Raw genomic sequence first — 14775 nt, forward strand, 5'->3', positions numbered from 1 at the left:
CTCGCAAGTTGAGGTCAGTCTATGATATCAATATGTGTATCTATAAGAAAAAGACTAACTAATCTTAACTCATTCATGAAGAAAATAAAAATATATCTCATTCCTCCTTAGCCTAAATTTGATACTCATAATTCTATTATGTTATTACTAAAATTAATTCTCTCATCAGATGTGTATTGATATCATTTAAAGGTTCACATCTATGTTTATCCTTCAAATATTCATAAGAAAATGGAGTCTCCCTAAAATTCTTCATTTTTATATGGATCCTATATTAAATTTCATACCTGTTTGAGGCCATTCTTCTTTCCAAATCAGTTGATCTAATATGTTTTTCTATGAACACAACTATGGAAAAAAAATCAAATTATCATATGATGATGTTATTGTTAGGAAAAAAGAAGAAGAAAAGAGATGGGAAGGGAATCATAGTGAAAGATAAGTATTTTTTATATCATATTATTTTCATAAGCAAGAAAGTCCATATACTTTAACTTAAATTACATTTGAAAATATATTGCAGATGCTTGTAAAGTTTTTCATTCTTGTTACATATCTCTTAGCCTACATCTTAAAAAGTTCTTAGATCTTTGTTCTAGTCATTTTCTATCATCATGGCTAGTTAATAACATCTCATTGCAACCTCTTTCATATTATTTTCTTTAGAAATAATATTTATCTGAATAAGACTACTTTTAACTACTTTTCTCCTGTATTATTGATGTCACATTTTTCTACCAAAAACTTTTTATGTCTAGATTTGAATTTTCAAGTGGCTATTGTATTTAGCCAACACTTCAATAAGTTATTGTTGTCTTTTATTTTATCTTGACTTCTTTCCTATTTTATGCTCCTTTATGAAGTCGTCTCTCTCTCTCTCTCTCTCTCTCTCTTTTTCACATGTGATCTCCTTTATACCATTTTTTTTTCTTATGCAAAGACTTGTAAACTTATATCAAGCCTTTCTTTTTTACCTCTTTTGATGTAGCATGGTCTCAAATCTTTTATTAGCCTCCATAACTTGCATCTCTATTATTTTCTAATTTGGATGCCACTTATTTATACACTCACTCTTTAGTCTATTATCAATTTACTCACTCTTAGGTCTATTGCTCATATACAAATCAAGTATAGTAGAAGACTACTCTTATTCATATTTATGAATAATTATAGATACTTAGTAAGTACTTATATATGTATTTTTGTTTTTGATAATGCAAACATACGCATTGATGTTACTCACAGGCAAACAACGACTCCCAAGAGCTAAACCATAAGAGAGCTTGCCAACTCGAAGTCCATCAGCGATCACATATTTACATGTAGGTTGAAATGCAAAAGGTAAGATTTAAACAAGTGATGTCCTTACACCCTGGAGCAACTCTTTGCTACTTGACTACAAACTAAAGTTTTTATATATACACCCTTTAAATATAGGTTTTAAAATTAATTCCAATAGATATCCCTTCACATCTTTAAAAATCACTAATGCTAAGAATTTTATTTTGCCAATGATTAAATTTTTCTGCAAATAAATCCATATCAGTATCTACACAACCATCATCACGGGGAAAAAGAGTTTGGACTTTGCAATTATATCACATATTTAAATAAGATGTTGAATGCTAGTGTATTCTAATCCAATTCTAAATCCATAATACTTACCATAATATAAGTGAGAAGTGTAACCTTTGTGTTTTTCCTTACATTTTTTTCTAACAGATTTAAGATAAAGATATGATGAAAATTAAGATAATTATCAAACCATAATAAGCCATTATGATATGAAGCAACAAAACCAACAGGTGTAAAAAGTAATGAAAACAAATAGGTAATCATAGGGTGTTCCTTACCAATAATAGCTAAAATATTTTTTTTTTAAAAGGATGTGTCTTTGTTATAAGAGGAAGCAAAGAAGATTGTTAGTGAGGTATCAATGATTAGTTGATATGTTTTTGTACTAGAAAAAAAAATAGAATGTATTGGCCATGGCAAGCATTTATAAAGGCATTGGAAACGCATAAAAGACATAGTTGTGGTCTTGATCTTTAATAAAAATAAAGAAAAAGTTGCCTATTCTTTACTTAGAAGGTATAGTTTTATTAAGGTTCTTCGTAAAAAAAGGGTTTAAATAAGGTTATGTCTCTTTTTTTTTTTCTCTTTTCTTGTCTAATAATAAATAAATCAAATGCATTTTAGTTCCCATGTATTCAACATTTTCTATTTTATACTAAAAGAAATGGAATGCATCACATTTCTTTTTTTTTTTTTTCAATGCTATATTTTTTTTTTGTTATTAATTTCATCATTAGAATTTTTTTTTAAATAATTAATTGAATTGTCTTTGAATTTAAACCGATCAAATTGACTAAGTTATGTCAAACCAATTCCTATACAATTTAATTTTAAACCTAGTTTAGGCAAAAAATTGAATCATAAGGTCTTTTTTTCTTGTTAATTTCATTCATTGTTTCATAATTTCATCATTATACTCTATTTTTTCCTAGTTATTTTTGAAACAACTAAAATGATTGAGTCACATCAAAATAACTCTCACGTAATTTAATTTTAAACTCAGATTATATAATGAATTAAATTAAAAGGATTTTTTCTTATCAGTTTCACCCAAAAAAATTTTTACCACTCAATTAAATTATCTTTAAACCAACTAAATCAATTGAATTATATTAGAATAACTCCTATACAATTTGATTTAAAACCAAGACTAAACAAGAAATCAAGTTGAAACATTTCAAAATTAACTTCCAACTTATTTAAAACCAATTCTTTATTGTAATTGAATTTAATTATAATATTTAATTTAAATTCAATTGACAAATAATTAAATTCACATATTTAAATAAGACAAAATTCAATTTATTTTATTTTTTATATCACCTTTATTACCTCTCTTATTTATTCTCAATAAGTATTTTATAAAAAAATTCTTCTTTATAAAATTGTAAATAAAAAAAGTTTACCTTTTTTGTAGTATTTTTAGAAATTAAGTTTCATTTGAACACAATTCTAAACATGAGATTTCTTTTATTCAATTCAGAGAGTTCAAACATAAAATTGCTGAGTCACCTGAATACTATTTTTGTTACAGTCAATTTTTTTTTTTTCCGACCCACTGGGTTGCACGTGCAATCTAGTATTATACCAAGGAGTAAAGAGCCAAACCTTGAAGAGAGTTATTACTAGCAAGGGTTTCGCCAACATTTAATTTCCACATCGCATTTTGTTTCCAGCTGGGTTCAGCCCCAGGCAAAAGGCATAAGGACACGAATGAACAATGGCGACCCAGAAGGAACAGTTTTTTTATGGCATATCATCACAACCCAACAAATTCTGAAATTTCCCACGTTAAACTATTCAAGATAACTAACATTCCGGCTACAGGAAGCAATGCTGAAACCATAATAATGGTATAGAGCTCCACTGCAATCATAAAAAAAGTGGATAAAACATTTCTTGGGGCCGTGTGATATCTGCTTTTTTCATTAAGTTTAAGAACTATATATCCCCCAAAAAGCTCGAACAAGTGTGAAAAGTCTAGGGGAAAAGAGGGTGAATTCAACTCTTATATCAGATTTTTGACATAGATACACCGTGTTAGTACCAGCTTACCCATGAGCTACACTCCCAAGTATTGCAACTTCAGAGAGGATTAGCGTGAAAAAAGGAATCAACCCATCCACAATACTTGACTGAGCAGAAAAAAAACTTAGGGCACTAACTAAATCAAGAATCAACTTCAAGGAATTCATACCTTCATAAAATTAATATTCCTGAATGGATGAACTTTCAAGCGCCTCAAAAACTCAGGTTCGCTTTATGTTGCAACTGAGGATAAGAGATTACCACCTGGAATACTCATAAAGCAAATTGATGCTTGATCTTATCTTTCATTTGTCATGTGAAAATCACATCTAAGTGTTTTTTTTTTTTTTTGGTATAGAAAACTGGCCATAGCATCCCATGGATGCAGAATTCTTCATCAAACGAAGACTCGTTGATTACTTTGTCCAGGGAACTTGAGTTGACTACCAATACTACACTTCCCATTACATCACTAGGCAACTTGTTTCTCGCCAGCTTTGTAATAGAGCATCTTCTGTACATAAAACATCATGTACCCTTGTGCAGCCCTCACAATGTTCTCATTGACTTGAGTGATCCAAGAATCATCACACTTGTACCACTGATTACTTAAGCGTAAGTAAGTCACATAGTGACCAGAATCAAGTTTACCTGTGTGAGTGACCACAGCAAACAGCTCAAACTCTGATGACATTTCATTTGAAGCATCTGCTTCATCTCCGTCAAATGGGAAGATCCTATTTCCAAATCGACTCCTCAAGATAGAAGAAGAAAGATAAGGTGCCATGTCCAATGAAAAAGGAAATTGCAGATAACGGTCAACCTTCCTTGACATTTTACGTATGGAAGAATGTTCAAATCTTTTGATATGAAAGCAAGAAACGAGCGGAAGCTTTCTTATAGACATCTGTTTGAGAGACTCCTGCCTCACCTGACACTGTTGGCAGAAGAATTTCTGGTCAGAGCCCAATCTCTCAGGTCTAGTAAATCGGTCCAAGCACCCAATTAGTGTTGATATCCCACCATTTTGGCTTGAATTCGTGCAATCCACCTCACCATTGCAAGAATGAGTCTTCAAAGACATAGACTTCGCAGAAGTCCCCAGGTAAGGTTCCAAATCCAGAGAAATGTCAACGCATGGATCATACTTAGTAGATGTGAAACCACAAGCTGTGCACATGACATCAGATCGCAAGATTCCAGAAAATACTCTGTGGGCAATGCAACAATCTCCATGGCCTGCACGTCCAAAAACAGTGGAGGTTTCAAAACAAAAAAAAAAAAGGATAGGTGCAACAAGAATTCCAGTAAGAAACATGTGTAGAATAGAATGCATATCACATTGAAAAACACAGCATGGATCCAGTTATAAACACAAAGCTTCTTTAAGAATAAACAAAAAAGTTTGATCATGGATATCTTCCTGCTTCCAGGAATTCGTTCTTTTTGTGTTGCTTAATAAGTTTATCACAGCTGTTAGAATGAATATTCCTTTTTAAACAAAGAACAAGCAACCATTGTTTGCTAAATTTTTTTTGATTGAGATGGCAGAGCATGAACTGTCTATTCAGCTGCCACAGGAAAACACATCCCAAAACTCCTATTTTATTTCATCACTTTCGAAAACACTCTTTGTAGCCCACCAGGAATTATGCAACTAGCAGCAACAGGGAGAGGACACATGAAGTTCAGTCACCTAAAGACAGACTAAAGAGACTGTTGATGCTTAGACTATGGTACAAAAACCGGAGAAATAAACTCAGCATGGATGGCAATCTGATATCTCCATCGAAATAAGAAGGTTTCAGAAGAAATGTCATGTGAAACCAGTATAGGCATACAAGTTTTCTAGGTACAAGTAAGAATAGAAAGCTGGATTTGAACCTAATGCAACCATCTGCATCTTCTCAGACTGGGATGAGCTTTGCAATGAGACAAAACCCTAGTAAGGACAAAGGTTGAATTAAGATGAGTATTATGGCAGGTGAGAAAATCCTATGATGAACCAAGCAGGCTAAGAAAAAGTTGACTTACTGGAACGAAGCAGATGACACCATCAAGCCAGCAGGTTGATGTTGAGAATTAGCCCTAAATCAGACAGGGCTTGTTCAACTCCTAGGGCAATAGTAATGAGACCTAAGCCCACATCCTGCAGTTAAAAGCTGCGACAACTTAGTCTTTAACAATATTTTGGACCAATTGACTGAAGAAAATTGCCAAAAGCAGAGAAGAAAGGGCCATCAACAGCTAACGGAGCTCTAGATTGATGATCTTGCAGCTTTAGCGATGACAGCCAGTTCTATTCATGCTAAATGGTCTAACAGTCACTCACTCCAGTGCCTCAGATAAAACAACTAACAGAATGTGCCCTTACGCCCTCAAATAATTCTTTTGCTTTTGTCCCGATAAGAGTTACTACTTAGATACTATTATATCGTGAAAGTCATAAAGAATATCCATCCTCGGCTGACAGGCACAAAATTGACTTAAAACTAACAGTGCATAAAATATGGCATTCGTCCAAGAACTGGAGATAATGTGGTACTTTAAGCTTTAACATCTCGTCAGATTGAAGCAGTTTCAAACAAAACTAAATTTTCTAGCAAGGTTCTAATCTAAAAGTAATACAAAACTTGATTGTCCAACGTGGCTGTAATCTCAAAATAAAATTATCACACAATCACATAGATCTTCATATTATCCAAAAGTTCACAATCAAACCATGTTTACCAAAACAAGACCAATCCAAACGAAGGAAAGCAGATATCCATCCACATAACGGATGCCAAAGTTACGGGCCCACATTCAGCCATACAGCAAATAAACACCCTACTTCAATTATCAAATCAGTTGAGAAAACTAGATTTTGCAGTTTCTGATTAAATAAGATGCAATTGAACCCCTCAACCAGCGCATTCCCCATTTGTCAACAAACTGCAAAACACATCTGATGCTTCATGTCTTCCAAGTTGTGACTCCAAAACCTCAAAGAAAGTCACAGGCATGGCTAATTCAGCATGAAAATCTGCAGAGAGAGAATCTCTTTACCTAGACCATGGGTCTTGTGTCGATCCTTCTCCACCTTTTCATGGATCCCATCAAGCATGGAAATGAAAAACTCATGCGCATCCTGCTGTTCGTAACTTGCTAAGTTTGCTGCATGTTGCCACCAACTGCAACATAGCAAACCAATCACTACAGAACAAAAATCTCACAATTCAATGTCAAAAATTAAAATTAAAAAAAAAAGCCACCCGTCAGGGGAAAACAGATATATCTACTGTAGATACATTTCCACATGTTGTGGAAAACTGCGACCTCAAAACAGAGATTGGTCTCCATATAATGTACCATACCACACTTATTTCGCTATCAAAAACCCACATCTCAGACACAAACAAAGCTGCCAACTTCACTTAAAAAAAAGAAAAAATCACAATTATGTTCAATACCTGTACAAAAACTTGGCGGGACTATAAGGCACGGGATTCCCCGAAAAAACAGCAGAAAACATAGCATCCATATCACAAGCCAGACACAACCTCAAACCCTTACCCCCATTACCATCACCACCATTACTTCTCTTTCCACCAAAAACCCCATTCTCATTACCACTCTTCTTTTGTTGACAATAATATCTATTATGCCTATCACTCAAAAAATAATTCCGTAAAGGCGGAGTATGCAGCAATGCCTGCAATACTGAATTCATAAAACAAGTGTTCCCTAAATTATTCAGCCCTCTCAACCCCCACGGCCGATCCTCTACAAAATTCAACACACTCGAATTGTTATTCACCAGCACGCGCTCGTGGATATCCGGAAGCCACGGCCGGTACTCAACAATCCTCCGTTTTTTACGGAGATTATCGCTATTTACATTGCTATGAATACTATTGGCCTTAGATGACAGCACCACCGCCGCGTCGAAATCGCGATCGTAAACATAATCGCGACACGCGCAGCAGAAAAGCTCAGCACGGTCGACATCGACGGAGATCTCGTGACCAGGAGCCATGGAGGCGGCGTGCGCCGCCGCATGGGAGGGTTCTGGAGGCGCGTGGCAGGAGATGGTAGCGCAGGTTACGCAGGCGTAGATGCGGGGGACAGAGGACACGCCACACGCGCCACAGCGAGGGATCTCTGAGGGGTCACGACGGATCGAGGCGCGGCCGTGAGGTGGTTTGATGCGGAGGCAGTTTTGGAGGAGGTGGAAGGGTTTAGTGCCGTTCCGGGAACGGAAATCGGCGAGGTGGGGACAGGGTGGAGGGATAGAATCGTGGCCGTTGATATGGTGGTGGTGATTGATTTTTGATGACATGGAGGAGAGTGAATGGAGATTTGTGGTAGAAGTCGTGGTTGATAGTAGGGAAGCTGGATTTGAAGGACATGGAGAGGGAGATTAACGGCTGTGATTGGTGGAAATGGAGCGAGGGAACATGGAAAATGATGAGGATGAGGATGATCTTGTGTGACAGAGGGGGCGGGGGGTTTTTGGGGAGGTGGGGTTTGTGGTAAAGTTGGAAGATTGTTCGGAAATGAGATCTGATTCTGGGGGGTATTATTGGGCTTTTCAAACTTTTTATTTCAGGCATTGACTTCCCAATTTCTTCACTTTCGTCCAATCCAACACAAATCACCTACGTGGAACACAACTTTTTTTAGAATTAGTTTCGATGATAAACAAATTTGTTTGCTTAATTAAACATTATTGAAAAGAAGAAATTTTTTATATATTTATACTTTAAAATATGTAGAATTTATAAAACTGGGGAAAAGGAGACTTAATTTAATTATAAAAATATTTTTTTATTAGGAGATAATATAAAAATATATTTATTTTTATCCAAATGTGCTAATCGTATTTGGAAATATTATTTTGAAGCTAAACATAAGTAATACTTTACCTTCATACTTAAAAAAATTATATTTATGATGAAGTTTTTATTTCCAATGTCAATACCATTGTTATTAATGCATCTTGAAAGCAGGCGATGCCTAGCTTCTCTCATCCTTTCCAAGGCTGCTTCTATGGACTGTGGAAAGCATCTATTATTTCTACTGTCAGTACCATTGTTATTAAGACTGGTTCGGACTACATCATTTTCATAACCAAAAGGACTAATTTACAAAACCATGGAACAATAAGGACTAAATTGTAATCTAACTCTGTACAACAATGGCCGCCGATGACCGACTATTTAGCAAAAAAATAATAATAATAAATAAAAGAGATACTCCTTTTATTGTGCATCAACTTATAAAATATTATTTATTATAATAATATTTATTTTGTTTTGTGTTTTTAATATATATTTTATTCCCAATTTATTATTTAACATTTAATATATTAGATATGTGTAATTTATTTTGTTTTATTTTTTATATAGTTATCTTAATTTTATGATTTATGTTGTAGATTTGAAGGGTTAATTGGTTTGATCAAGTGTTTTTTTAGTAATTAAATTTTATAATTATTTTGATTTATTTTTTATTAAATTATTTTAATTTTATAATTTAAGTCACAAGTTTTATAAATTAACTCGTATTGACTTGGATCGTTTATTGTATCTCTTTTTAGATTGAATTTTTTTAAAAAAATTATTATTTAACAAAGAATTGATTGTAAATTAAATTTTATAATTTATTTTGATTTGTTTTCTATTAGGTTATTATAGTCTTATGACTCAGGTCATGCCTTTTAATAGTTAAAACTCAAGATTTTTTAACTTATTTTCTATGAAATTATCATATTTTCATAACTCAAATTGTGGATTAAGTAGGTTAACATGTATTGATTTAAGTTGTTTTTTTTGTTTTTTTAATTAATTTTTTTTTTAGTTTCATCCTTCAACATTTAATTAGTTATAAATTAAACTTTATGACTTTTTTTTTAGTTTGCTTCTATTGAGTTATTTTGATTCCATGACTCGAATTATAGATTTAATAAGTTAACTTAAGTCGATTTATGTTACTTTTTTCTTTATTAATTATTATTTTTTTAGTTTTATATTTCAATATTGAGCTGATTAAAAATAAAGTTTTATAATTTATTTTTATATGAGGTTATCATGGTCTAATGATTTTAGTCGTAAATTTGACAAATTAACCTAATTTAGTCTAATATATTTTTATCACAATATTTTTTTAAAATAATATTTTTTTAAAATTTTCATGGTTAAGCTATATTTTTATTAATTATTAAAATTATTTTAAGATCCATTATATTAATTGGATCATATCAAATTAATTTTTATATAATTTTGTTTTAAAAAAAATCAGCAACATTTATGTTTTTTGGTTTGCTTTAGATTTTTTTTTATCTAATCCTTAGTGTAGCGTTTATCAACCTTATAGTATCCACTTTCAGAATTATCAACTGAATTGCATAAACATTTCCACTTCAGGAAAAAAAAATCTAATTGTTAATTAAAAAAAAAACTAAAACTACTTCAAAAACACTAGAAATCACATCAACAAAGGCATTTTAGTCCATCAAAATGCTTTGTATAATTGTCGCTAATATATATGCAGAATGGGAACCTAATTTAATTGAGCATCAAAGTAAAAAGACCACACTACCCCTTTACAATATGATCAAAACTAAATCACATGTTAAATTAAATTTTAATTAACAATTTATTATGATTTTATATTTGAAATAAAATATTAATTCACATAATTAAATTTAATATACTATTTAAAATACATGTAGAAATGAATTCAATTAGCAATTTTATTTTTATTTTTTTGGTTCTTAAATCATTTTTTTATAAGAAAAAAATTCACGAGAAAAGGCAAGAGAGAAACTCAAACTGTATGAGAAATATATGCCATTAAAAGGTCAAAAATTTTGCAGCGTAAATCATCATGTTTGTGTGTATGTGGAGCTATTTAAATGTACAAACATGAAAACCAAATTCCATCACAACTAGTACTTGAATTAACAGCAGCACTTGAGAAGCATGTAAGCTTCTCCCAGCGGGATGAACGAGACTGAATATCCAGACTTAGATAATCTGAGGAAAAAAATTTAGTAATCAAAACAGAAGGGTTAAAACCAGCTCCAGTAGGAGTTTTCCCAAGCATAGTAGAACATGATCATCGTTTCAGCATCACCATCACTAAAAATTAATTTCACTCTTGGAATTAAATTCAATTTCAAGCGTTTGAAACAGCTTGATAGTTTTGCAGAAACTAAGGCAATGTCTCAAAAATAAATAAAAAGTAGCTAGACAGGCAACCAAGCAGCTCAATGATGTGGTCACCCTAGTTCAATTATTCAAGCACGGGATTTATGAGCAAAGTGATTAAGTCAAGCACAAATGAGCATGGAAACGAGACATCTTTCTAACATTCAATAAAAGCAATCATGTTTCTTCCCTTTTACAGCAACTCTGTATCCCCACATGTTTGGTCTTTCTACTTCTGGTAAAACGGGGGAGTTTTGTCTTCATGTTTTCTTGTTGCTTGCCCCACCAGTAGAAAAGGTGATATGACGAAACTGGACAGAAACAAGAGACCTGCCTCTAATGGAAGAGGTCTGTAGCAGTGGCATATCTGAAGTACAAGGTATGACGGGTTGGCTTCTCACGTGATCATAGAGAAATCGGAAGAAAGTGGTCTTGGTATGTCTTAGCCCTAATGGCGTATCAAAATGCCTTGAAATGGTTCTAAGATTTCGAATATTGTTCGTAAAATTCGGGGCCGCTGGATATGAGGAAAAGGAGTGGTTTGATCTCGTTCACGGCCACCAGATCGAAAGGAACAGTTTTTAGACTTTCAGGCGTGGTCATTAAGGCCCTGCCCTGCCTATGGGAAGGGCTACCTTGCATCCCATGCCATAATTGGTGCAGGTGCAACAACTACTGAAAACCTAGTCATGCTTACAGAAATGTTGCTTTTGCCAAATTGAGGAGCTCCACCTTGGTAGTTCACATCTTTTTGCATGTTGCGAAAGGAAAAATCTACCACATTTGGATTGATTCCTTCGTCTTCTTCTTGTTTTTTCTCACCCTTTCATTGAAGATGTCTCAAGTGAAGCAACGTTATTTTTTAATGCGAGAAATAAGAAGTCTACGGCTGAAATATAGGTATATAAATTTTCAATACTCACAATTAGAAACTCAACTGCAGAAAGCAGTATCTCTTCCTTCTGATGACGAACTAAAAAAGCTGAACTGTGAGAAACCAATTATGTAAATGATGCAAGCAAGAGATGCAAGAGTGTAGCAATCATGCCACAAATTTATCATCTTCACCATGTAAATATCAATAAGATGGACGCAAATCAATTCTCGAACCAATAAACACCTATTATTAACATTCCCTTCTCTTCCTTTCAGAAAATGACGATAGTACATTCATCAATTTTTTTTGAAGATATTACAAATAGAAACTTCATTTTACAAGTATACAGTAATATCAGTTATTTTCACACAAAACATGTCTGATGCCTGGTTTTTGAAGGCATTGATGTTCGTATTTAACTTGGTAAAAAAAGGATATTCGCAATTTGTTATAAGGCTTCTATTTGTCACCTTCGGTGGAATATATAAACAAAATATTCAAAGAGCGATGACATTCATGAATTTCCTCTTGGCAAAGGCCAACCACCATTTGTTTGGAGTCCCATTGGGTCTATATGCAACACTCAATAGCCTCCCGCTAGTTTCTTCCCTTATCTGTTTAAGATAATTTCTGAATAGCTCTGCAGTTCAAGAATTAAAAGGTATAAATAAACAAAGGTTTGGAACAAAAACAGCAAGGCAGTCAAAATCACAGTCCAACCAAAGAACCTAACAGATCCAACGTTTCAGAATTATGGGCTGAAATCAACAATTGAGTAGAACAGTTATAGCAGGCGAACTTGCAGCCTACTGAAACCACTATTGAATCCTATTTCTACATGATATCTCGACTCAGAAATTATAGCTAATACCATAGGAATAATACAATATCATCAGGCTCAAGGGTATTGAACTTCCCTGGTATGACAGAACTCTTCAATAGAAAATAAAGCCATTACAAAGATTATCTCCCAAACAAAGAAGACTATGAGAGGAAAATGACAAAATCTTCATGGTTTGGAATGTGGATAACAATGTCTCTCACACAAATTTGACATCAGCAGAAGCACAGTAGCGAGGAATAATAGCAAACAGCAATGGCAGTAAAGCCCATATCTTACTGATAGCTAATAATATAAATGGCACTAATCTCATGATCTCTATGATTCAGCCACACACTGAGACAAGACATTATTCAAAGTGCTAGCATGATTATGGAAGTCACTTGATAAACATCAGACTAGAGTTAAGTACCAAATTTATTGAAGCATAACTCTATGGTTTTTGGTTTAAGTCTATAGGTTGAACATAATTTAGTTTGAAGACACTGCTAGTGTGTTTTACTGCTTCGTTGATATAGTTAAGATGAAGCAAGAGAATAAATTTGCTTATGGGCTGTTTAGGTTGTCTAAACTTAACATGACTAAGTAAACATTGCTCATGACATAAAATCTGTTACACTAATTTAACTCCATGGAAAAAAATCATAAAAGAAATTTTACCTGCTTCCTTCTGAGATTGAGGATCAGCAAAGAGGCCCGGGAAAGGAAAGCCAGACTCTCCAGGAACAGGAACCTTCTCCAAACCCAAGTTAATAATTGCTTTCGTTCCTTCAGCCAAAGTTCTGCAACCCTCAAGCCTCTTCAAAGCCACATTGATGTAGAATGTTAAGTAAATAAGGAGCTTATCAGCTGGGCTCTGAATATCAAAATTTCTAAAGAAAACATTGGCGCGAAAAAATGTGATTGCCTCATCAACTATATCAGTTCTATCTGCATAAAACACATAACAATTTCCACACAATCAAGGTAAGAAAAAACATAAAGACAATACTCCAACAAGTATTCGATCTTCAAAATATATTATAATGCATGTGTTTATAACCTTGATCCGAAACTGGAGCAGGACCCTTTATATGACTTTTTAATGGAAGCAAAGGGCAGCCGCAAGCTTTTCTTACTCCCTCCTCATCCACAAAACTAGAGTGATGAACCTAGCCATGAAAAACCAAAACTATCTTTCGAACTTCATCTATAAACAGGAATTTAATTCACATTGCTGCTATCACCAAATATAACCACATGATATAATTAGAGCAAAAAAGAAAAATCCAAGAACCTAAATACATTTATTATTTAAAAAAACCCAATTATGATGTTAACCAAGTTTTTCCCATTAAGTGACTAAAGACACAAACTTTAACATATCTACTCTTGTGATTTCAATTGAAAATGCCTATCCTATCCCAATAGTGTATATAAATCTCACATGATCAACCAACAATTTATATCATTTTTCGCAACTGAAAATACAAAGATGAAAACTAAAGAAAAAACTAGATTTTCAGATTTGATCCACGAACCATTTTCAATTCCAAAGCTCAAAGATTCAAGCTTTGCAATATTTCAGCCAGATAACCGCAGCCCTGAAAACAATTTGAAGAAAGACATCAAATTTACAAATTCTGGGAGCTGGGTTGATGCGTTACAGTGCTAATATGGTAAATTATTGTACAGAATCGGATGCAAAACAACCTTGGTTTCATTGAAAATGAAACATAAGAAAAGAAAAGAAAAAATCAAAGCCCCATGATTTGAAATCTTAAGAAAAGGAAGATAAGATAGAAGCAGTAGAATTACCGAAAAAAATCCAGTCTCTCAGGAGTAGTTGTCGGAGTTTGATTAACGTTGTTGTTTCTAGCCTATGATTTACAGTTTAAGCAGAGGAGATCAAACGCGTTGTCGTTTATGTTCTTTTCTTCTCTTGAGTGGGATGTCTTCTGTTGTCGGATCGCAATGAAAGTTCTCTTGCATAATCAAAATGGGTTAATGATGGTTTTTTGTCTTTTTAATATTTTATTTATATTTAAAATATCATTTTATTTTATTTTTAATATTAACTACATATATTTTATTTTATTATTACATATTTTTATCTGTTATTTTTATCAAAATTAGTAAATAATAATTGAAATACCAATAAGGGTCAGGATTAGCGATAAGGGGTTAGTCCTCTTTGTAAGGTGAAGATATCGTGTAGAAATATAGTACAAAATTAATATTTTTTTAGTATTTTTAAATTATTTTAATAAAATAATATAAAA

The 14775-nt window shown here is 33.1% G+C and overlaps 2 protein-coding genes across 2 annotated transcripts; both read right to left on the minus strand.

The window, feature by feature from the left end:
- Nucleotides 1–3470: 3470 nt before the first annotated feature.
- On the minus strand, nt 3471–8109 carry LOC105121072 (ubiquitin carboxyl-terminal hydrolase 22-like). Its single transcript, XM_011019566.1, has 3 exons — nt 7056–8109; nt 6652–6776; nt 3471–4842 (listed from the first exon to the last, which is right to left on the minus strand). Exons 1-3 carry the CDS (start codon nt 7922–7924, stop codon nt 4076–4078), a joined length of 1761 nt encoding a protein of 586 aa, XP_011017868.1. The 5' UTR covers nt 7925–8109; the 3' UTR covers nt 3471–4075.
- A 3791-nt stretch (nt 8110–11900) lies between these two features.
- On the minus strand, nt 11901–14489 carry LOC105121073 (actin-related protein 2/3 complex subunit 3). Its single transcript, XM_011019568.1, has 5 exons — nt 14312–14489; nt 14035–14097; nt 13557–13665; nt 13175–13444; nt 11901–12313 (listed from the first exon to the last, which is right to left on the minus strand). Exons 2-5 carry the CDS (start codon nt 14035–14037, stop codon nt 12171–12173), a joined length of 525 nt encoding a protein of 174 aa, XP_011017870.1. The 5' UTR covers nt 14038–14097; nt 14312–14489; the 3' UTR covers nt 11901–12170.
- Between the last annotated feature and the right edge of the window lie 286 nt (nt 14490–14775).

This window comes from Populus euphratica, unplaced genomic scaffold (assembly GCF_000495115.2).
Source record: "Populus euphratica unplaced genomic scaffold, PopEup_1.0 scaffold31.1, whole genome shotgun sequence".
Taxonomy (NCBI): domain Eukaryota; kingdom Viridiplantae; phylum Streptophyta; class Magnoliopsida; order Malpighiales; family Salicaceae; genus Populus; species Populus euphratica.